Source organism: Bos indicus x Bos taurus, chromosome 12, assembly GCF_003369695.1.
Source record: "Bos indicus x Bos taurus breed Angus x Brahman F1 hybrid chromosome 12, Bos_hybrid_MaternalHap_v2.0, whole genome shotgun sequence".
In the NCBI taxonomy this organism is placed as follows: Eukaryota; Metazoa; Chordata; class Mammalia; order Artiodactyla; family Bovidae; genus Bos; species Bos indicus x Bos taurus.
The window spans coordinates 17,843,286-17,869,441 of record NC_040087.1 but is presented as its reverse complement, the minus strand read 5'-3'; the positions used below and the strand labels follow the sequence as shown (position 1 = coordinate 17,869,441).

Below are 26,156 nucleotides of genomic sequence, written 5' to 3'. Positions count from 1 at the left end.
CAAATTTCAATCCCCAAGTATCTGTCTACCAGCCTAAAGCTTTTACAGTATTACTGAAAGGAAACCAAGAGCCAGGACTCAAAATAATATCCTGGTTAGCCTAGTACTGGTTCCTAGACTAAATCCTTTATGGGTTTGTAAAGCTTTAAAAAGTCTGACTTCTTAAATTCAGAACTGGAATTTGTCTCAAGAATTTACAGTGAAATTACTCTTAGATATTTTAAATAGAGGTGGATTCTAAATTATTTCAGATAGGAAACAAACTTAGAAATATAAGAATCACCACTGTAACTCAAAATGCTCCATTTGTGAGGAGATATTCCCAGGAAAGCACTTTAGTTTATGCTCCTTGGAAAGTTTAGGTTTAATGACAGCCCTTTCATTAAATACAAAAACATTCCTTCAAAATGTTTAAACAACATCTTGAGTCTTAGATGTTACTCGAACAGTATCCATGAAGAATACACTTATAAAACCTATGACTTTACCCACTGTATATAGAGAACTGGAATTTTAAGAAATAGTTTCTTCTTTAATATGGATTACCTCAAGATATGAAGAACCAAATTACTCTTTGGTTTTATTATATGGGAAAAACAACACACAGTCCTTTAGTCAAACAACTTTGTGATATTTATATTCCATTGCACAGGTAGAGATTATACAAATTAGTAATACAAGTTATTTCCTTAAATTCCAAACAGTTTCTAAAATATCATTACACCAGATGCCTAGAATATTAAAACATCGAGGTGGAAATCATATTCTAAGTAGTTAAATATGACACTGAAAATATTACACATTTTAATTAGAGGAGAAAATTAAAATGTGTGCTAAAATGCTCTAACAAACTAAGTAGCAGGGCAACAGCTACAAGTAAGTCCCCGTGGTCCATTTTTACGTATGCATATATGTGATTATTAGAGAACCTCTCTTCTTGAAAATGCATAATTAAAACAAAAAAAATCTGGATACATGGATTAATGAAATTTAAACATTTCCTAATACCTAAGCTCTATGATGAAGTGTACTATTACCTATGACTTCATATAACTAATTCAAGAGAAAAGACACCACACTTGGAAAAAAAAAAAGATTTTTAAAGATAATGGTTTTAATTGAGTTAATGAGATGAAAAAATCGTGAAGCCCTATGTTCTACTTACATGAAAGAAGATTTTTTAAAAAATAATCACTGCACAAAATACAAAGGGTGGGGTTATGCTGTGGTATTAAATTTCTCTCCATTATGTTTTTCTTGACTGTTCAAGGGCAAATTAAAGTTTCCACGGCAAATCTGTTCTCAAAATGCCGAATCGTAACACAGACGTCAGCTGAACGTTTCTGAATACCTGTTTGAAAAGAAAAGTTTTTAAAATTTCTGGTTCTTTGGTAATAAATATTCATATTAATCTTCACAACTATTATTCAGACATATACAAATATTTTACTCTATCTGTAGTCCATTAACTTCTGTAGTTTGATTTAATATGGCAGAAAATAATTTCCGCTCTTTTCTAAACTAAGTATCTTTACAGAGGTTGATAACAGTAACAATGCCATACGTACAAATTTGTGACCTTGAAGGTAACAGAAACATTCTATATCTTGATATGGTGGTGATCTGTTGAAATTCAGAACTACACACTAAAAAAGGGTGAATTTTATTATACGTAAAATTATGGCTTTAAAAAAATTATGAACCATGAAGTTCATTTCACAATGTAAGACATCAAGCCTCAGGTTTCAGGTAACTCATCATCAAAGTTATCATCAAACAGCAGATCAGAATCATCAAAAGTGCCAACAAAAAGCCAGGAATGCATTTAACCAGGTGCCACAATTTCAAAGAAATCACATCATAGTGTATCTGCGTGGCATGTCTTACTTTCTAAAGCTCCCTCACCTGTACTTTCATTGTATTTTTTGAATGATCTTGAAAAGAAATGAGGAGATAACATCATCACATGAGAAAACAAAGGTTAAGTGATTTGGCAAAGCTACCGTAGTTGTGCCAATGCTTTTAATTCTTCAGTCCAGTTCCTTTCTAAACCACCTGACTGGTTATCTTCAATGTGATCCAAAAGGCACACACTGCTTAGAACCTGAGTGCACACCTGAGAGCTACTTTAGAGACTCTTTGGGTAAGCAGAGCTTGCATAGTGTGGCTGAACCAAAGTGGGAGGGTGGAAAGGCAGACAGGGGGACCATATGGAAAGTGAACTAATAGCACATCTAGGAAATGAATTTCACATTCACCTATGCTCTACATCTGAAAAGACGAGATTTAGAATTAAGATGATTCTTCAGCAATCTAGAAATATACAGTGTACAATATAGTTTTATTTCTTACTCATGGCCAATGTATTGGTAACAATGACAAGCTTACAACTAAATCTAACTTAACACAATGAAGTGAAACAAACTTTTCTGCCAACACTCTTAACATTCAAAAGTATTACCTTTAATGGTTTCTCTGCGTTGCAGTTTATAAGTTTCCTTATCATGGCACAGTCGATAAATATAGAAACCCAGGTGATCAATGTTTTCAATGCGATCAGTGATGACCATGTGTTCATGAATCAGATATGACTGAGGCAAGTAGGTCCCAGCCTACATTTGGAAAAGAATTATATTACATGGATATCTCAAAACATACATTGAACAGACAAGGAAAACAAACAAAATTTTTAGAGATTGTAATACAAAACAGAGGTTGGCAAACTATTATCCACCATCTGTTTCTATAAAGTTTAACTGGGGACTTCTCCGATGAGCCAGTGGTTAAGAATCTGCCTGCCAATGCAGGGGACACAGTTCGATCCCTGCTCTGGGAAGATTCCATATGCCATAGGAAAACGAGGCCCAAGAGCCATAACTACTGAAGCCCATGCACCCTAGAGCCCATGCTCTGCAACAAGAGAGAGCCCGCACACTGCAACAAAGACCCAAGTGCAGCCAAAAATACATAAATCAATAACTTTTTAAAAGTTTTATTGGAGTATAGTTGTGCCCATCTGTTTACATATTGTCTATGGTATCAAAATTGGATAGCTGCAACACTGACCTTATTTCTTTAAAGCCTACTACTTATTCTCTGGCCCTATGATGTAATTTAAGAAATCACATTTTAATTTCAATAAATAAAATATTAAAAGAGACAAGGGGAAAAAACCCCAAACCACCAGTCTCAGTTACCTGTCATAAGATGCTTATTAGCTATACTGTCAGTAAGATGGGCTCCTATAGGGCTAATTTCTCAATAAGGAATTCCAAGATCCTATAACAGCATCAATAAGAAGAAGTGTCTGAAAGTTTTATACCTTTATGTTAATAAGTAGCTCTAATAGGTTTTTGGGTGGCATGACAATGGAAGTGTTCAGAGGAATCACATAGCACTTATCCAGGTTAAGATCCAAATAGGCGGTAAGTTTCTGGGAAGAAAAAGATGATATTTTTGTTAGATTCATGTATAAATATTACAAATATACAAATAGGCAGCAACTGGATTTTTTTTTTTTTTTTTTTTAGCAACTGGATTTTTAAGAACAATTTGTACCATTAAAATGGGTTGGCTTTACAATGTGTCAATCACTTGCATTTCAACAAATCAAGAATTTGGTAGGATAGGAATGGAAGTAGTAAGGGGAGAGGAAATTCTGCTACTAGTCAGTATTTACATACTGATTAGGTAATAACAAACTATTAAAACTAGCTCCAATACCCTATCATCTGATTAAGAGACTTAGTCCCTGCACTTATAAACCATCATGCCCTCCAAGGCATCCATCTATTGTACATAAAAATTAACTTCTCTCTGATGCATCTAGAAACTATTGGCTAGTTACTACCATCCACCAGAGAACGGGATGAAACTGACTGAAAGAAGTCAATTAAATGACTCTGTTCTTGTGGTTCAAATGAGAAACCATGATTGAGAAAGACTAACTCAACAGGATGGTTCTAAGGATTTAAATGAGTTAAACCAAAACATGTAAATATTTAGATTTCTAAAAGCAATTTAACAGCAGAGAAGGAACAGCATCTGGTGTGCATTAAGACAGACAAGGAAAGGGGAAGAAAAAGTAGGTTCCCTGAGGGTTGGCCTCAGACAAAGAGTCCATCAAATGTTGGGAGTTTTTCTTGTAGGGCAGAAAAAACCCAAGGCCTTTTTAAAAACTTTCTTTTCAAACAGTAAACCGTAAATAGAATAAATTAGCCAATATTAAAATTAAAACTACAAAAGCATCCATCAAGGGACCTGCATTCTTTTTACAGTTCAGGGCACCTGGCTCACCTTGTTGAAGTCATGAACGATATTGGCAGGGTCACTATCTGCAAACTCTGGGACAGGCACGCTGATGAATTCAACCTCGTCTTCCTCAAAGATCTTGATATTTTCCTCAATGGTCTGGTAGCGAGAGGCTGGGGCGTCTGCAGAAGGCTCATTTAAGACGACATCATCTTTGATGTACTTTATTCCACAGTAGTAGACGTCATCTGGCTATAGAGAGTTTAAACACTATTTCAGCAATGCAGTGGGAGACAGGTTTTTAAATGGTAAGTATTACTTAAGCTGCCACCTTTATCTAAATAGCATTTTGCTTGCAAACTCCTACTTTTAGATGACAAGTCAGACAGTTTAATTACAAAGTGAACACATTCTTTAAGATCAGGTGTTGAAGTATTGTAAAAAAAAAACCAGTTTCAGAAGGAAAAAAGCAGTTGATTTCTCCTTTACTTTTTGTATTTGATTAAAAATAGACTATAAAAGCAATTATCCATCTGGTGACAAGTAAATTTGAAGAAACACACACCTCTTTCTACCTGCAGACCTTAATTTTATAAAAGGAATATATTCAGAAACCAGGAATATTTTTCTTAAAGAATATACTTTTAATTTTGCTGTGATTCACTGATTACATGATTTTTCTCTTATTAGCCAAAAAAGGGATGGTTTTTCTGTCACTTCTATAGGCATACAGGTAGCTCTCATTTTTCCTTAAAATATACCACAATTAAATGGAAAATATCAGATTACAGCAAATCATTATAAAGATTTTTTTTAATTAGGCATATATAATAAAGATTATGAGTATATAACAAAAAGATAGATCAACAAATATCTCTTGACAGTGGAAGTGCAATGACTTTTTATGTCGAAAATACATTTCTTATAAAAAACTACATTAAGAAAGATGACTTGTATTTCACTAATGTCTATCACCATGCTATTATCTCAAACATACAGAAAATAAGCACAAAACTTATACATGCACTATAGAATGTTTCATTATTTTAATAAAATCTATTTGTCAACAGTTTCTCCAAATTCTGGTATATTAAATGAAATAAACCTACTGGATTAAATCCAGAGAAATAAGTCACAAAAGAGAAATCATAAATCTTAATAATTGTAATCAGAAGAAAAAAAACTATGTCTCAATCCACTGGGATTCCTATTCTATAATAAATTACAAACAACTTTCATCCTAAATTACATCAGCATTATTGCCAAAGTCCCAATTCTTACGATAACCCAATGGCTAAGAAAGAGGCAGAGAGAAATGCAACAAGTGTACTCTGGGCCCAGAAGCAAAAAGCTACTGTAGGGAAGCCCAAAATGTCGATGCAATAAACTATAGTTTATCAACATGACATCTGAGGCTGGTATATTTATTCAATTGGCAACTGAAAAATCCTATAACTTAGCTATTAATTATGGTAGGAAAACTGAGGGTTAGTCAGTTTTGAAAAATCATCCAGCAATCTATATCTTTCAGTCAGCAGCATTTCAAAACAATGTTATTCTGCTTTTAATGACTGTCTACTAGGTTCAGCGAACTTATGCTCAGGGAATTTTTGAACATAACCAAAAACAGAACCACCACTCTGGCTAAAAGGCCACGGACAAAAAGCACAGGCTTAGAGTAAGTTTGGGCCAATCTTCTAGTACAGGTGACAGAAAGGCAGAAGTGTCCTTAGCATTCTCCCACTTACTTGAAATGCAAAGTATTTGTACAGGTACGCTCCCCCCAGAATGACACCTGCGAGCATAAACGCCAGTCCAAAGCACATGCACCAACACCAAGCTCTTCTTTGGCCAACCGGAACCACTTCATCTGGGTCCTGAAACGTGAAAGACTGAGGGTCAGTATCTTATCTCCAGTCAGAACCACAGAAATGTCAGGCCTGAAAGAAACCTTAAGAATTAACACTTTGTAAACAAAAATACAAAAGACCAAATAAGTCAGATCGCTACTCACAATTCACCAGGAATGATTCAGTGGTGGCACCGGGCCCCAGCATGATGCCTCCTGAGCTGAGACACCAGGCCCTTGGGAGAGTTTTCTTCTGACGTTCAGCATCCCACCTGCCACCCATACCTCTAGAGCAATCAGTAACATACTCAACAATTTCTACTTTCTGTGCATAATTTTTGTGGTTAAAATATCTTCTAATATTTAAAAATTCAGAAAAGGCTACAACTTTGTCATGCAAAATTATGGTGCTGAGTCATGTGTATCGGGCTTCTCCTATGGCTCAGTGGTAAAGAATCTGCCTGCCAATGCAGGAGAGATTCAGGTTAGTCCTTGGGTCGAGAAGGTCCCCTGGAGAAGGGGATGGCAACCCACTCCAGTATCCTTGCTTGGAAAATGTCATGGACAGAGGAGCCTGGCAGGCTATAGTCCATGGGGCCACAAAAAGTCATACGTGACCAAGCACGCATGCACATCTTGTGTATTACAACTTCAGGGTATGTGAGGTTATTCATAAAATTATATGTCAGCCTGCTGCAGGTAGTTAATATTTCACACTAGGTACAAAGCCATTCCTAACCAAACACAAGAAAAATTAACAGGAAAACTGGGACAGACCAAATAATATTAAACAGATTCTTTAAATAATCCGAATCTCAAAGAAGTAGGACAAATATATTCAGAAATAATTCCATTAATGCATTGCTCTACCCTAAAGAATCCCAGTTTAAGAAAGTTTTTCACTTTAAAGATAGAAGCAGTAGAAAATTGAGGAAAGACTCAGTAGGAAAAACTTAATGATTAAGAGACATACAACTAGTATGCAATTGTTAGAATTCTGATTCCGACCCATTCAAGGAGGTAATTTAGCCCTGAAACATCACATCACCAAGGATCAGGATATGAACAGTCCTTAGATACACTTGCCTTCTAACTCAGTCCTTCCACCCTGCCACGTCAAAGTTGCAGCTAACTTATCTGTACCCAGGTTTATGTGCAAAGAGCTAACAAAAAAATGAGATTAGCTGCTGGTGTTATATAACAAGTGGCTCAAAAAACAGTACAGACAGCAAAAGAGAGGCTCCAATGGACTTGGAACCAACATAATAAAAGATGACCTAGTAAGTAGGATGTGTGTGCAGCCTCTCAAGTACTGTACATAACTCTGACCTTTACTTGGAAAACTCACTATTGGATGGGTTAAAGGACAAAGTAGACTTGACCCCACAATTACACAGATAAATAGGATATAACTTATAAGTTAGGAATGAAAACTGTATGAACGATGCTGGAGGGAATTCTCTGGTGGTCCAGTGACTGTGACTCCGAACTTTCAATGCCTTGGTCCGGGATCAATCCCTGGTTGGGGAACAGGGATCCTGCAAGTAACGTGGCACAGCCAAAACAAAACAACACAACAAAAAAAACAACACTGGATATAGTTGAAGCAAGAGCTCAGAGAGGAAAGAATGAAAGCTAAAGCTACGTTTTCAATTCTAAGATGAGGAATCTTAACTTGCTATCACTCGGGAAAAGCCCAAGCCCATGTAACCCAGCCAACCAAGGACAATTTTAAGGCACCTGGGTTGGTTGAAGTTTAAACACTGTAGAAAAAATGTCTCTAATTCTAGGGATTAACTCAGATGCTGTGAGATCATCACACTTTGCTGTGGTAGGTGTACCTGTCAACAGACTGTATGTATACTTAGAGAGGACGACAAGTGCATTGCAAGAAGTAGTGTGTACCAGAGAATACACCTAAGGAATGTATCAGGTCAGGTAAGACATCCCATCTGTGAACAGAATTCCATGGAGTCATCAGGCATTATGAAACCCGAATACCAAAGAACATACAGTGTTTTGCTTGAGCCCTTGTCTGACACCAATATCTAAGAAGACAGGAAACAGTTCCAAGGATAATTAATTTTAGGGTGGAGGCAGGGTGGGGAGATGCAAATGACAGATGGACAACAGTGAATTCTACATATTTGGTATCAGCTGCTGAGACTGTCAGATGTGTGTGTAACAGCCCCCTGTTTTGGCAGGCCCTCTTCAGTAGCAGCACTTCAAGCAGCAGCCAGAGAGCATGCGCAGACCCTCGTAAAGGAATACGCAGTCCCAACTGTTAATCTGATGACAAGTTTCCAGGCCTTTTGCTCTATCATTTCTAACGAGTCAACAAGCAATATTTTCAAGACTAAATTATAAACGTCCACTATGGGCCAAGTGCTATGGGTATATAGCCACGGCCAAGAAAGAGAGCATTCAGGTCAGCCTGGAAAATCAATCTACAAAAAAGAACATAAATATGATACAAGCTCTAACAGGTGAAGGTAGAGAACACAGGAGGACTGATTTGGGAAAGACTTCTCAGGGGAGAAAATACTGGAGTGGAATGAAGGACAAATACTCATTAACGCAGAAGGTGGAGTTAAAGGGCATCATATGTAGGGCAAAGAATGAATAACCAGAACGCGCTACTTCTCCAGAGCCACCTGGGGTATGGCTAGAGTGCCCAACGTGGTGGCAACTGATGCAGAGATGGGAATGGACAAGTTACTGGGGCAGCTCACAAAGGTACTTTATGCAACATGCTATCTCTTGTTCATTCAAAAATCACATTTCAGGACTACGGCAATAAAAATTTAAATTTCCCCAAAGAATCTAACTTCTACAATCATTTATTTCTTAAAAGAGGTACCAGGTCTTCAAAGTCTAACTAATCTCTTGTTTTCTCTAAATTCCTGTAAGGTTAGTATGGTAGCACCAACCCAACCTTGGCATTTAGTTGGCACTCAGTAAGTAATTGATGAGTGGATAAAATTTAAAAGCTTTAAAACTTGGTTATTTTTTAATGACCGACCCCCAAAGTTACATCAACAGCCAGCATGGTAATGAAAGGTGGGGGCAACATAAGAATTTATTAACCCACAAGAGACTGTGGCTCTTTAGCGAAGAATAGTAGCCCTAAGTGGGAGAAGGCAATGGCAACCCACTCCAGTGTTCTTGCCTGGAGAATCCCAGGGACGGCGGAGCCTGGTGGGCTGCCGTCTATGGGGTCGCACAGAGTCGGACACGACTGAAGTGACTTAGCAGTAGCAGCAGCAGTAGCCCTAAGTACTTAGCCCAGCTCAACATTAAGGGCCTGTTATTTGCAACGTGCTGTGCTACGTCCTGTGGGAAATTCAAATGTGATTAAGACATGGCTGAGACCTTAAGCAATTTACAGTTAAAATTAACAGTATGCATGACAGTTAAATGATGTTCCTTTATTACAGTCTTAGTCATGGAGAAGTGATGAAAATATACTCAAGATAGAAGAGTTTTTAACCTAAGTGACTTAAAAATGTATTTTAAATAACTAAATTTTAAAACTTGAAAGAGTAAGCTCAGAGGGAAAAAAAAGCCACATATAAGATTAAAGAAGAGCCCCATGACCATCTCAAAATACGTAGGAAATGCATTTGATAAACTCTCACTCCCATTCATAATAAAATCTTTTCAAACTAGAACAGTTGAAATTCATTAACATGAAAAAGGTTAATGATCAAAAATCTGTCCCAAACCTCATATGTAACAGTTAAGCTTCAGAGTTAAACCATAACCTTTCAAGTCAGGAATATGAGGACGCTCACTAGAAATGATTCTTTTTGTTCCAACGCTGTACTAGAGATCCTACGTAGCACAAAAATGACAGAACGTGGACAGAAAAGATTAGGAAAAAGAATACAAAGCTGTCATTACGTTAAGTGATATAACTGTCTCTGCAGAAAACCTGAGACAGCCACATTATTCAAACTAATTAGAGTTCAGCAAAATTGCTTTAGATCAGTAATTAAAAATCAACAGGTCAAAGATTTATACATAAATAGTCAGAGCACCACTATTCATAATAGCCCCAAAGCAGAAACAACTATCCACTAACTGACACATGGATAAATAAAGTGTGGTTTAATCACACTGAATCTCAAAAACATTAGTGTGAAAAAATTCCAACACAAAAGACTAGCTATGAAAAGGAAAAACTACAATGACAGAAAGCAGCTTAGTGGCTGTCAGGGTGAAAGGAAGATAGAAGAGCCCTGGGGAAATTTTTTAGGGTGATGGAAATGTTTCATATCATGAGTGGTGGTGGATATATAACTTTACACAATGACCATAATTTCAATCAAGTTATATACATAAAACAAGTGCATTTTACTGTCTGTAAAGTTGTGTCTTTTTCTTTTTGGCTGCTCTGGGTCTTCGTTGCTGTGAGTGGGTTTTCTCTACTTTTGGGGGACGGGCTTCTCGCTGCAGTGGCTTCTCCTGTTGCAGAGCATGGGCTCTAGGGTGCACAGGCTTAGCAGTTGAGGTGCACGGCCTTAGCTGCCCCTTGGCATAAGCAATCTTCCCAGACCAGGGATTGAATCTGTGTCCACCACACTGGCCGGTAGACTCACTAGTTCACCAAGGAAGTCCTACTGCCTGTAAAGTTTATTTCAATATGGGGAGTGAGAGAAAAAAATATCAACTGAGTTCCTATACTGTCGGCAATAAAAGAAAGTCTAACGACACCAGTGCTGGAAAAGTGTGGAACAATGGGAATTGAGAACTTTCGCACAAAGACAGGAGCTGGTACAAATGTTTTGAATGACAATCTGGCAGGATCTAATACAATTAAAGGTATGTACATATCTTACAAGCCAGTAATTCCATTCCTAGCACTATAACCCTAAACACTTTTGTACACAGAAAGAGGCTCAATAATGATAACTGCAGAATGGTCATTAAGAAAAAAACTGGAAATAAATGTCCATCAAGTAAAAAATAAAGTATTACAGGTTCATACAATTAAAGTCTAAATGAAGCCAACTAGCACTGCTGACTTTGAGATTAATCTTAGAAACAGAATTCTGAACCCAAAAAAGTCAAGTTGGATTAAAAAATGACACCACATATTCAACACTTAAAAAACATTTAAAAAAACATAAATGGTACTCTAAACTCTTCTTTTTTTTCTGGTATGCTTGGATTATTTCATAATTAACCACAACAGTAAGAAAAAGGAAAACCACTCATGAACAAGAACATCTTCACTGAGATCTGTAACTTCACTTGGCCTAATTTAAATAAGTAACAGACATTTCCTCCCCTGGTACTGCAATAAAACTGGTGCACCTTAAATTATGCTGATAAGGTAAAAGAACTCCCACAGGTGCTATACAATTATCATCTCATTAATCTTCCTAAAACCTCAAGTTTTATCCCAGTTTATAAATGAAGATGCTGAAGCACACGCTGGCCCAGAATCACCCTCGTCACCCTCCACAGTAGGAGCAGAAAGAAACTGCTTCAAACGCATTAGCACTCTGACACTACTAATCTCTGGTTCAAGTGAATCTTACCACCGTATTATAAAGTCAAATTATTTAACCAGTTATATCTTAAGCAAAATGAAGGATAAATTCAGTTCTGGTACTTCAATTAGTTAAGAATTAGGTCACCTCAATGAGTTCCCTAAGAGGCTTTAGTAAATGTGCTTCAATTATAAACTGATCTCAGACAAGATGCAAGGGTTTTCATATACTTTTTATTCTGTTCCACACTAACAACTCACTTCATGAGCCTTCTTTGCAGAATGAATGAGGAGACATTTTTTCAAAGCTCCCAGAAATATTACTTTGCATTATTAGAGCAAATGCAACAACAATGCTGTAAGAACCAGAATTACCAAAGAGGAAACTATCTCTCAGAGTTAAAAAATCATATTACAAAAAAGAAAAAGAACGTGATGGTGTAAAAACACTTTAATATAAATACTGACATTCAGGGGAAAAAAATACAATTTATTCAACTCAGAATAGCATCAGAAGTAGATTTAGTTTATTTCAAAATATGTACTTTTTAAAACACATTCAGTAATATGGATAAACATGGGGATGCACAGTCTGGCTGCCTGGGGGTGTGCTGTTTAGCCTGTACACTTTTTTACAAAATATAGAATTAGCTGCCAACATTTTAAAAAATCTAATAATTCAAATTTTCATAAATAAACTTCTCATCTATGTTCTACTTTTCTCAACTCCTCCTTCATCATTTTTCTTCCTTAGTTCAGTCGCTCAGTCGTGTCCGACTCTTTGTGACCCCATGAATCACAGCACGCCAGGCCTCCCTGTCCATCACAAACTCCCGGAGTTCACTCAGACTCATGTCCATCGAGTCAGTGATGCCATCCAGCCATCTCATCCTCTGTCGTCCCCTTCTCCTCCTGCCCCCAATCCCTCCCAGCATCAGAGTCTTTTCCAATGAGTCAACTCTTCGCATGAGGTGGCCAAAGTACTGGAGTTTCAGCTTTAGCATCATTCCTTCCAAAGATATTCCAGGGCTGATCTCCTTCAGAATGGACTGGTTGGATCTCATTGCAGTCCAAGGGACTCTCAAGAGTCTTCTCCAACACCACAGTTCAAAAGCATCAATTCTTTGGTGCTCAGCTTTCTTCACAGTCCAACTCTCACATCCATACATGACCACTGGAAAAACCACAGCCTTGACTAGACGGACCTTTGTTGGCAAAGTAATGTCTCTACTTTTGAATATGCTATCTAGGTTGGTCATAACTTTCCTTCCAAGGAGTAAGCGTCTTTTAATTTTATGGCTGCAGTCACCATCTGCAGTGATTTTGGAGACCAGAAAAGTCTGACACTGTTTCCACTGTTTCCCCATCTATTTGCCATGAAGTGATGGGACCAGATGCCATGATCTTCGTTTTCTGAGTGTTGAACTTTAAGCCAACTTTTTCACTCTCCTCTTTCACTTTCATCAAGAGGCTCTTTAGTTCCTCTTCGCTTTCTGCATAAGGGTGGTGTCATCTGCATATCTGAGGTTATTGATATTTCTCCCGGCAATCCTGATTCCAGCTTCTGCTTCTTCCAGCCCAGCGTTTCTCATGATGTACTCTGCATAGAAGTTAAATAAACAGGGTGACAATATACAGCCTTGACGTACTCCTTCTCCTATTTGGAACCAGTCTGTTGTTCCATGTCCAGTTCTAACTGTTGCTTCCTGACCTGCAGACAGATTTCTCAAGAGGCAGGTCAGGTGGTCTGGTATTCCCATCTCGTTCAGAATTTTCCACAGTTTATTGTGATCCACACAGTCAAAGGCTTTGGCATAGTCAAGACCAAACACACTAAGTTCTTTTCCACAGTCACTTAGTTTTGAACTTCAATCTTCACTTCCATACCTATGACTAGGTATGTATGATTCCTTCTGAGTATCTAATTTTAAACCACTTCTCCACATAAAAGGATTTAGAGTTCTGGGTTGTAGAGACTAGATTAATATGGTGAATAAAGCATCTTAATCCTTTAAATGACAGAACAGGTATTCTTTGGCAAAGAATAAATCCAAGCATGAATGGCATAAGCAAAAATGGTGACAGAGACGAGCCGGGTATTGGATAAGCTCAGAGAAAGCTATGGTCCAAGAACTGTGGGCATCAAAGATGTTCAAGATGACACCCAGTTCTCAGGACAGGAACAATGAGAATGAAGGACAGCCACTCCCGGTATAATACCATCAGTATGAGGTTCTGGAAAAGGTAAATTATAGAAACAGAAAACTGGAACAGACTACAAAGTGATATGATCACACAACTGCATATCTTGGTCAAAATTAACAGAACTGTATAAAGCTCGACGGGCTGAAATTTTCAGTATGTAACTAATACTCCAATAAATCTGAATTCCTCTCCTTTCCCAGCTTATGAGGAGCAAGGAGAGGATTTTTTCCTAAGACCCCATAAATGAAAGATTGAAGGCAGCAGGAGAAGGGGATGGCAGAGGATGAGATGGTTGTATGGCATCACTGACTCGATGGACATGAGTTTGAACAAGCTCCAGGAGTTGGTGATGGACAGAGAAGCCTGGTGTGCTGCAGTCCATGGGGTCGCCAAGAGTCGGACACAACTGAGCGACAGAACTGAACAGCAAAGTACTGAAAAAGCCAACTGAAAAAGACATTACTAGAGAGGAAAAGAAAGTGACTTCCTATTCCAATAAGAATTAAAAATAAAAACCTGGGTCATCACTGAAGATCTATTTTTAAATATTTCCAAAATAATTTCCTAACTAGACCCTTCAAACCACTGAAGTAACACAGGCAATTGCTCCATCTGATTCCTATCATGTGGAACAGGAGTGTCATTCATTTGCCACTAGCACTTGTTCTAAAGTCACCTGGCTTCTACATTAGCTTTCTTTCCCCTCATGGAAGCATCAAAAAGACATGATCCAGCAACCTGTTCACCATTAACAGCATTAACTGGTTACCAACTATATTCCGCTATATGTAAAACACAAAAATCTACGGCTAAGAAGCTAAAAAATCTATAAAGCCACCAAACATCTGTTTGCAGTTTCTGTTGCTTATTTAAATAAGTAAAACTGAATTTTATCTCCTCATTTGATTTTTCAAGTAAGCAAGACTGCTACTATCTCAACCATGTGAGAAAGTCCACATGAGAAATCTTATGTACGAGATGCAAAAAGGGAGCAGCTTTCCAAGTGACTGGCATTATATGGATAATAAGGTTATTGCATTATTTTACACTTGAGTAGGGAGAGATTTTTCAAAACAGAAACTAATCTAAAATTATAATGTCTACAAAACCAATTTCTCTTTAATGTCCTTTATTTATTAACAAATCCTGTGACACAAAGAGCAAAACAGGAATTAAAAAATTAACAATTTAAATCCACTGCATAACAATTTAACTACGTGAGAAATACGAAAATCTGAACCAAATTATTGGCATATGTAAAATTAGCACAGGCCGAGGTTAAACAAAAAAATAGGCCAGAGCTATAAAAAAGAAAAAGATCAGGCTGTAAATGCTTTTAGTGACGGATTGTCACTTGATCACTTTTTACATGATTAGGAGCAAGCAGAGTACCTGGTACATAGCAGAATATTAATATATGAATACCTTAAAATCTTCTATTCTTTTTTCTACTTATTTTAAAAGATGACCATTTCTATACAGCATTTATTCCATTTACACTGAAGAGAAGTGTAATATTTCATCAGGTTTTCAAATTCATATTAGTGAGATATAAAGGTAGTGGGTAGTCAAAAGAAAAACCTAGACTAGCAGTAACAGACAGATGTTTGTAAACAACACTATTATATACAAATGACATTTACTGTTAGTAACAGTCTTTACTAGGGATAGACAAATTGGTCAAGACAGATTTCTTCTGCTACTGGTTGAATCATGAGTTCATACTGTTCTTAATGAGAGTATCAACCACCTTCCAAAGATTTTCAAATATGATAGGAATGCTCTATTCTATAATTCATCATAGAATTACGTGTCAAGATTAGAGGAGGGGGAAAGGAAACCTGTTCTGGACTCATTTTTGTATACATCTTTGATTTTAATGTCATTCAACAAGATAATTATACATTTGTATTCAAATATGAGTCATTCCATCTAAAATGCAGAATTTTTGACAAGAAAATTCCACGTATAGTCTTTTAAAAGCATAAAATAATTCAAAGGTGGAAAGCTATATCTTCCATCCAAGTTCAGAAATTCAGAAGTTATACAAAATGACTATTAGAAGAAAATAATTCCAGTCCTAAGGTCACAGATATTTGTATCTATATAGTGAATACACTGTAAAACGTGCTTTGCACCTACGCCTAGCACCAAACACACGTACAGTAATCAGCCAGCAGTCATGTGATTTCGCTCCCTTATCCCCCTACTCGCCTCACTCTTGGATCCAGGAGGGTTGTTTTCTCGTGAAAACAGATACAGATATTTAAGCAGGTTGTGATTAATTTGGTTTACATAGTTGGTCGGTCTCTCTGAGTTACACTAGGGGTTTTTTGAAGGTTGGGCATTCAGTAAATTTTAACTTCTTAGTATAAGGTCTGGTCATGCAACAGTGGCCTCTGACTGTGTGATCAGTATACTTCTTAGAAAGAAACGATCCTCTCTACAAGAGCCATGAGAGGTCCTTTAGTCCAATACGTCATTTCACAGATAAATATCCAACCAGAAATGACCGGAGTTTCTCCAGCTTTCCCCTACCATAAGAGGTTTACTCAATTGAGTCACACTCACAGGAAGCACCACGTGTTAACCGTTACAACAGCAGTGTTGTTGTCATTAACGTGCTGACGAAGTTAACAGAATTTTTCTCTATTACTCATCAAATTCACAAAGGATAGTAAGAAAAAGTATTTAAAGCATATGCACATGAAGGAAGAACAATGAAGGAAAATAACTCAGGCTCACTAGGATATAAACATTTCAGAGATGAAAAAGGCAAGATGTTATTACAAAAATGAAGCCAGTAAAGTTACAGAAATAAAGCCACAAAGCAAAAATCATGAAGTTGGCAGTGAGGGAGTTGTGTCTAAAATTACTCATGAAAAGACAATTTTGGAATATTAAAAAAGGAGACAAACAGATGCCTCTCTATAGGTTATCCTGTCAGACCTTAAATTGATGCTAATAAAAATGAACATGGTTTCCCATTATTATCTACTATTCCTATTGTTTTCTATTATTATCATTAAAATTCCATTTTCAATGTTAAATAAAACGATCTAGTAAGTCTTAAAGCTACAAAGACAGCTGAGTTGAAAGTCCTGTTATTGATTTCCAGTTAAACAGTCATCTTTACTTCCTCCTGAAAGCTCAACAGAGTGATGGTAAAGGGATAAACAAATAAACCATAAGCCAGAAAATGGAAATGACAGAAGATAAAGTATGTCAATAGAAATTTTAAAAGCTGAAAACATAAGGGAAAAAAACCTCAAGCTTCCTGAGGAAAAGTAAAACCAAAGTGGTCATATTCAAAGAACCAGGAACCAGAATGGCATCAGACTAGAAGATGGAGCAACACCATTAAAAGCTGAAAGAAAATTACAGCTAACCTAGAATTTTATGCCCAGATAAATTATCAATTGAATGTAAAGACAGAATAAAGATTCTCAGACAGGCTTAAAAAAAAAATTCATCTAAATGCTGTTTCTTGGATTTATAAAACTGAAGATCCAACAGAGGATGGAGGCAAAGGCAGAATAATTCGAGGATAATAATTACTCTCAGGACATCTGTGCAGCCACATACCTAGAGTACAACCATCTGGGTGGAAAGATTGAAGAATGACAAGTGAAATATCACCAAGAAAAATAGAAAACTCAGTAAATTATCTGATAAGTTTGTAGATATGAAAGTTTGTTATCTGAAAGTTTGTCAGAGACATTGAGGATGAACTAACAATACACAGAAAATTAAGTAACCCTCTTTCGACTCAAGAAGCCAATTATCAAATTCAGGGAAAATAATGGCTTTGTACAAGAAAGGAAGTAGAAAAAGTTATACTACATTACTCCGATCTAAGTTTCACGTCAATAACAATAAAAGCATGGATCAGCAATTTAACCAAACATTACTATAACTATACCAGGAGAAGAGACTATGTATATACTATATAAACAAATAAAAAAGGCTAAATAGTCACTTCGTATTTAGGAAGGTAAATACCTACCTTTAGAAAGGTATTACCAGTAGGTAATACAAAAATTGCAAAAAACAAAAATGAAAACAAAAACCATGAAATAGCAAGTATTTAGAAGTTCTCCAAATGCGCTCTAGGGACAGACACCACAATGTGAGGGGGTCCACAATGTCAAAACTAATTTCGTAATAAAAATAAGACTCCCCCCCAATTCTCATTCTCTGGACAGTGTACAGTGGAGTTTCCCAGAAGCTGAATGTGTGACACAGCACAGAAGCTAACTGGAGAATTCAGCTGTCTTCTATTAAGCCACTCCATAAAGGGTAAAAATTTAAAACGACATTGCTCTTACTGTTCTTAAAGTCTGTTGGTTATATGGAAATTTTTATTTATAAATGTTATTTTTGCTAACATGTTATAGGTTTTGTATTATTTTAAATCTATATTGTTTTAATTTTGAATACCGTTAATAAATATAACCAACATAAATCAAAAGCTCCTTGGGACCCTCAACAATTCTTAAGAATACAAAGGGGTCCTGAGACCAAAAAGTTTGAGAACCATTAATGTACAAAGTGGGTTCCCCAAAAAATGTGCGTTCTTCAGAGATAGGGCAGGACAGTTATTTGCATTTTAAAACTAAGTATTACTTTGGTTAAACCCCAAATTAAATTTATAAAATTATATAACGTTCTATTCTGTAATAAGAAATACTTCTATACAAAAATGGACATAGCTACTGAACGCTAAGGATTTTTATGTTGCAGGAATGACTCTCTGGTAGAGTATCTCAGGGGAGCAGGGTGTTATGCAACAATACTGCAATTTAACTGACATGTGAAGTAGGGATGAGCAATAACAGTAACACAAGAAGTAACATTCCAACAGCAGAATGAGGACGGGGGTAAAAATGGGACTTTTAACAGATGGGGATTTGGGGGAAAGTGCTAACATTTAATGAGTTTCTATGTACCAGGGACTGTTAATTCTACCACAAGAACACTGTTTAAGGTCAGTGCCATTATATTATTTTACCAGTGAGGGAACTGGGGCTTGGGAGGTTCTGGGACTTGCCCAAGTTATCAGATCCAGGTAGTAATATTAATCTTTGCCAGTAGGCTCTAACACTATCTGAAAACAGTGTTGAATTTGAGGTATTAGTCTATAAAAAACAGTATAAAATGAGTAACTGCCCTGCTTCATTAATTTTCTTCTACCTGGCTTCCCCTATGGCTGAGAGGGTAAAGAGTCCGCCTGCAATGCAGGAGACACAGGAGCCTCAGGTTCGATCCCCTGGAGGAAGGAGGAAAGGGCAACCCACTCCAGTACCCTTGCCTGGAAAACGCCATAGACGGAGGAGCCTGGCGGGCTACAGTACATGGGGTCGCAAAGAGCTGGACATGACTGAGCACTCAGGGACATCCACCCTGAAGTCTACTTCCAGAAATCTTGCAGTGGTGCCAAATAAAAGTTTGAATCATTAAAAAAAAAAACAAACTGTAGTAGTAATAACAGCATCTACTGAGTCATACACTGTTCCAGGTATTGTGATACACTTTTTACAAGTTATCTTATTCCCCAGTTAGCTGATGGAGGAAGACACAGAGAGATGTAGTAACTTCCCCAAAGTATTGCAGGAGATGGTAGAGACAGAATCTAAACCCTTCAAGTATAAACTGCATAGTCTGAGTTCTCAATAAGCAGACGGTGTGGCTTCCCAAGCGATACCCCTTTTTCGACTGTGAGGGAACTGGGGCAAATGGAAGAAATTGATTATTTCTCCCCAAACATCTAAAAATGTATTTTAAAAAAATCATTCTTAGCTCATGGGTTATACAAAAACAGGCAGTAGGCCATAATCTGCCAGTTCTGCTCTCCACTGTAAAGGAGACTGTAAAACGGTGGCCTGTGTCCGTCATCTGTGTCTCTGCATGAAATTCTTGTATGAATTAGTTGTTAATATTTAAAAATCAAATTTTAAATGAAACTGATTCCAGCTTGCCTTTAAAACCTGGAGGATCAAGCAACATTGGATCCTTCACTTTTTAAATGAAAATGAAGAATAGTCTAAGTTGCTTAATATGCAAAAAAATGAAAAAAGAAAAAAGCTTGGCTTCACTAAAACATCTACTTGGGCCCAAGAGTATTGAATTTGCCAACTCTGCTTAACATGCCTAGTTTTTGCTCGAGCTAAAACTGATGGAATTGGGAAACTCTTCCTAGCATTAAAATGAAAGCAAGGTAAAATAAATTGAAGAGAAAGCTAGAAAATGAAAAATGAAAAAACTGCCATGGTATATACAGCAGAAATGAGATACTAGAGAGGCTGGCTGGAAAAAAAAATGAATTTTAAGAAATGCAGACCTAGGTTCCCGAGTGGCCTAGTGGTGAGGATTCCAGGCTTTCTTGCGTGGCCAGGGTTCAAATCCTGGTTGGGAAAGCAAGATCCCACAAAACCCACACAGTGTCCTCCCACCCCCCCAAAAAACTGCAGACCTAGATGGACTGACCTTGAAAAGTCATTTTTCCAAGCATAAAGATGATTCTTCTTCTGGATGTTGCAGTATGTGACTGAATAATGCAACTTACCTTTTAGGTTTTTATATTACAAAATTTTAAACATCATAATCATAGTTAAAGCAGAGAAAACAATCCAAGATTAATTTTGGCATTAAAAGTTAAAAACATCCAAGCATACAAAACTTCGTTAAACCTTCTTTTTTAAAATATGAAATTCAACTATGCCAAAAAAGGTTTATGCAAGTATTTCAGAATATGAAAGTACTAAACACCTCACACCCACTTAGCATGAATTTTGCAAACAAACTCCCTACATTTTTAAATTGAAAATGTTTAGGATTTATAAACTGTGCAAATTTAATTTCAACATTAATTTATCTTTTGACAAATATATCTTAGCTCTAGCTCATATAATTACTGCTAGAAACTTATCAATGTTAATATTATCATTTATCAATAAATATTGATAATTAAATGAAAGATTAGAATATCTATCATAAATACAAGAGTAATTTTGTCACTTTTAAAGAATTCTTCTGTATAAGTTTATGTTCATTTTACTTGATTTTCCCCCAAATGACAGAATTATAGAAATACTTCATTAAGTTATTAAGTTCTTTTTTTCCCTTTGATCAATTCAAGAATTCAAAAAAACTTCAATTGTTTACAATTTTGCTCAATTGTTGGTAACATAAAATAGGATTATTTAAAGTTATTAAGTATATGTATCATAAACACTGATTAAAAGGGAAAATCACAACTGAATGATTTTTAATGATATTCTTAGGGTGTATCTGTAAAAAAATTTCTAATTTTCAACTTTCAGTTGTCTACCCTGTAAAATTTTCATTATTAAGCTGTGCAAAGTAAATAGGAAAGACAGGAAATAACTACACATAAGCTTCTTGAAAACATAACTCCAGTGTTATTGCTTTCTACAGCATTTTGACAAAAACCACCACATTCAGAAATTCAGCACTGTCAAATCCTTTATTTTTAACAGGCAGCAGCTATGGCCTGAAAAAGTCCTTTGATGGCAAAGTCCTTAACTCCTTTAGTTGAAGCTCTAATAAAAAGTGACAAGTTTACCAAAAAGTTTAAGAGGATGGATTCACTGATGTCATTTTGAAAAGACAAATTTTTTTCTGGCTCTTCCTCTGCTGACACTGTGATAAACGAAAGAGTTCCTGAAGTTCTAGTTGTGCCATGAATTCAGAAAGCATTTTCCTTTGGGGGCGGGGGGGGGGGGGAGCAGAAAATGCCTTTTAAACAGACATTCCAGGTATTTAGGTTAGAGTATGAAAGAACAAATAAGAAATAAAATGTCCCACCTTACATCAAGCTCTAGCAAAACACATTGAAAAATTTTAAGTTAAATTCTAAGTGAATTTAAATAGGCCTGTACCATGTGTTCCGAGAGATATTTCTGGTTAAAGTAATACTTCTATGCACCTAAATCTCTAATATGGCTGAGATGAATTCCAAAATGTCTTACAGGTTGGGGATTTTGCCAAGGATAATATATTCGGTTCTATCTAGTCCGAAGAAGATTATGTTTAAGGTGACACTGGGAAGACCCCAAGCAGGGTCTTGGGGCAGTTTTCAGCTGCACAACATACAATTTTTCCACCCTCTGGAGCAGCAGCTGCCCATGAGGCATGTGGACACAAGAGATCCTGCCAAGGTCACTTGGTATGCACAGGGGCAATTAATTTATCTCCCAGCACTAAATCCTCACTTCAGATATCAATACCCTCATAAAGAACTAAAATGCAGCGACTGTAAAGTTTTTGCTGGTCAATGGTTTACCGACACTAAATTATACAACGGGGTAATGATATGCACTTTTGTTGAAGGGAAGCAAGCTCCCCATCCCTTCTCTAAAGACCAAAACATTTCAGTATATGGCGTCAGATTTTATGTTCCTCCTCCCCTCTACCTCTCCCCCAAACAAAAAATAAAATGAACACCAACATCACCAAAAAGCTAAATGACCAGTCCTGTTTTATGCAGAGAGAAATGCCAGAAAGTGAAAAGAATTAGGAGGGAGATAGCCGTTTTGTGATGGGTGACTCAGAACTTACTGGGTTAGTAGTCCTTCACTTAGGCTTCCCATCCTGCCCTTTCTTTCCCCTCCACAAGCATTTCACTTTTCCTTTTAAGGATGTCTACAACTACGATGCACTGCAGAGAAGGGGCAACATTATCAGCAAAACAATTTACAGGGATACCTAGGAAGAAAACTTGAGCTTCTTCAAGGCCTGATACTGGAAAAGGCATTTCATAATCAGGCATGACAACACGAGTTATTGACAGCTACTGTTCTACAGTGAGGTAACCCAAAATGAAAATTTAGCTTATTACATAATACCTCTAGCCATCTCCTTTCTCCGTGACCCACAGCTACTTAATAAGAGGAAGGCATGTAACAAGCTGAACAAGGGGAGGAAAAAAAGGAACAGTCTAGTTAGGGTGAGAGGGGAACTATTATTTTTCACAGTTAAAACAATCCGACTCCTGCCAAATATAATTATGTAATTCTTGCCATTTTCATAGAATTTTAAAACTGGAAGAGTCCTCTACAGACCATCTGGTCCCACCCTGTCATCTTATACATAAAGAACTCTTCAAAAAAAAAAAACCTTAAACCCAAGATCAAGCAGTTGTGTACTGACAAAACTGGGACTTCTGACTCAGGACATTAAGTATTTTCTTTGATATTTACACGTATATAACAATGTGTCAAAGTTCAAAGTAAAAACACAAAAGTTCATGAATGAATTGCTGCCTCTCACATAAAACATTCATAATTTCAAATTCACCTCTATTACATAAAACCTAGGGGGAAATGTAGAGAAAGAATAATAAACAGCAAGCTAGTTGAGACAATATAACCCACAGATGTGGCTGCTGGGATTAATAGCTACTGAAAAGACAAATCTAAAAGATAGGACAATGCAACAGCTTCCAGAGAAAAGAGCTAAAGAAATGGCCAAAGACAGGAGCAGTGTAAAAGTACTGGAATGTGAGTTACATAAGCCAGCCGACTGGAGGGATCAGAATTCTTTACTGCAGAAGGTCTGAAGAAACTGCATTTTTAAACCAGAATCCCAGGTGATACCAGGTGATCCTTAAGGGGACATCTGGAGAAACAATGGTCTTCAGGACACTGTGGTCTGGGAGAGTTAAAGATACTCAAAATTCTTGTTTAGGAGTTCTTGCTCATAACTAGCTAAACCGGATCCTCTAGACCAACCAGGCAAGGAAATGCCCCAGGCAAACACAGGAAGGCTGATTCTGTGCAAAATTCGGAGAGTCAAACTCAGTGGTCATGATACCGTCACCCGAAGGAGTCAGAGAACATTATGTAATCACTGTCCCAGCTCTAAGAGACCGTCTGCAAATGCCTGTTACTAAGTAAGGTTTGCTTTTACTGTTAAGTGACTGACGAGTTATAATGATTCTCCTTCTAATGTACAGCAATATTCTGTCACTCACTTAAGAGGTCTTTGAGTTCACAGCTCGAAAAAGTATTAGTCATTTTATATCTGCCAGTTCATCCATGACTGCTGTGTGGTTATAAAGGAAGACAGGCCCTCACAGCTTAGTTCCAGTATTTTTCTTTGGATATGGGGATCTGAGAAAACAGAGCTAGGAATGGTTACTTTTTTTTTTTTTAACTGCTGCTATGACCACAATATTTGAATATGGTGAAATTGTGAGAATCTGAAAACACAGTCACCGTTTCAGAAATGACAATAAATGGCCAAAATCAGATTTACAGCTACCCAGCAAATTATTTCTGATTTTTTCAAATCTCCTTCACAACAGGAACACAGAAAAGCTATCTGAAGTGACATCATTGGATCCTTTCTTCCTCTCTTTTTTAATGAGAGGAATTGTATTTGTTCATAGGATTTTTAAAAAGATATGTAATAGGATTAAAATCTACCTAATCTCTATATATGTATTTCAGTCTGTTATGATGGGGTTCTTGAATATCAAATTTAGGTACAATGAATGTTAGACAAATACAGAGCTCTGATAATAATTTGCTGCTGGAATTATCCTCTGTGGATTCCAAACATTTTCTCTAAAACGTAGACTCTTTGCAATGGATTCAGGCAAACAATACCAATACCAAAACGCTTAATCCTTTTAGGGAATCTGTTCACTTCCTATTTCAAGGCAAGACAGTCATTTAAAAATCAACTCCTGACATTTGTGTTTTTAACTAGAACATTTTCAAAAACCCAGTACAGGCACGTGCAGATTAACACTGTATTTTCAAACATTTTTCACACTGCGTTTCCCAGTAGTAGTAATATATTAAAAAACAGTCCTTATATCTGCCCAAGTTACTGGGTTTTTTAAAGTTAAAACTAAGTTTACCCTACTTATAGCAGGTCTTGAAAAATGCTAACAAAAAAATAAAAAGTTACGATCATAAATAATTCTACAACTAATTTGTATAGGATTAAATTTTTGCAGCCTGAAGAAGATCTGGTAGAAAGGTTGTGAACCTTTCCTGTTTATTCAACTTCTGAGACAATTACAATCACATCCTAAATGAGTATTACTGTAGCACGATAACAGTTCCTCTCCGGATTTTTGCTTAGGGCTAAAGGGGGGATTTTGTAAAATAAAGAAAAGTTGTTGAAGGGACGGAGGACAATTTTAAAAGGGATGAAGGACAATTTTGAAAGAGACGCAGAACAAGTTTGTTTAGTTTCACTTAGCTTAAGGGGTTCTCGTAAAGTTGCTGATATAATTTAAAAGTGAACTGTCGGTTTTACACTAACATTCAGATAGCTATCAGTAACCTTTACTGGGAATATTTCAGTTACAAAGTGAACAGCCAGAACCTATTCTGAGCAGACCATCACCTTGCCTTCTCCCCTCGCCCGCTTCCTCCCTCTCCAGACCCCAAGGCGAAGTTCACCTGCCGCTACCAAAAGGCCGTGGAAAAAGAGGTCAAACGAAAAAAAAAAAAGAAACGCTTTTAAAATTAAGAGGCTTACAGGAGCCGGACTTAGTCCCAGTGCAGTGCAGCCTGGAAACGAAAGTAAGGAAGCAACTGCGGTTTAGGCTTGTAATGATGTCAGCCATCTTAGGGACATTATTTATACTGGGAGGACGTGCCAAACTCTTGTTGTTGTTTTGTCGTTTTGCATGTCGCCGCTGGTCTCCAGGCGGAACGAACCCCGGCCCGGACCCACGCACATTCCTCGACTGCACCAAGCACCGTGCACTCGGCCCGGTTCTCCAATCCTCCCGCCCTGGAGGCCCCCAAGCCCTCGATCGCGCGCCGGGCACCGCTTTCTGCACACGCACTTTCTTACAAAGAAGCTGCGCCGGACAAGAACGGAGAGCAACCCGAGAAAAGGGAGCGCTCGGCCCTCTCCGGGACCCCCGTCCCGCGCGCGCCCCGCACTGTCCCGGGGCGCACAGCCGCCCTGGCCCCGCGCAGCTCTCCCGGGGCCCCAGCGGGCCCACTTCCCAGAGCCCCGGCCCTCGGACCTTGCAGTCCACGGCAACGGCGTCCGGAGGAATGATGAGCGCCTCCTCGCCGCTCTTGGACTCGTCCTTCTTGGCCTCCTTCTGGGCCAGAGCCGAGTTGAACGTCACCTTCACCATGGCGCGGCCTGGGGCGCCCTCGGAGGGCGGTGGCGGCGGGCTCGGGGCACGGGCTGCGGGCTCCTGGCGGCGGCGGCAGCCTCCTCGGCAGGGCTCCGAGCGCGGCTAAGCGGTGGCGGAGGTGGACCGGCAGCTGCGCGGTGGCCGAGGCGGCGACTGCGGCACCAGTCCTACAGCCTCGCAGCTCGGGGGCGAGGGCGGAGACGGCTCGCTCCCCGCCG

The 26,156-nt window shown here is 37.9% G+C and overlaps 1 protein-coding gene across 1 annotated transcript; it reads right to left on the bottom strand.

The window, feature by feature from the left end:
- Positions 1-556: 556 nt before the first annotated feature.
- Positions 557-26,156, bottom strand: ITM2B (integral membrane protein 2B). The gene is made up of 6 exons (XM_027557241.1): positions 25,819-26,156; positions 6,000-6,128; positions 4,297-4,503; positions 3,323-3,433; positions 2,462-2,612; positions 557-1,351 (listed from the first exon to the last, which is right to left on the bottom strand). The coding sequence occupies exons 1-6, from the start codon at positions 25,933-25,935 to the stop codon at positions 1,266-1,268; spliced, it is 801 nt and encodes a 266-aa protein (XP_027413042.1). The 5' UTR covers positions 25,936-26,156; the 3' UTR covers positions 557-1,265.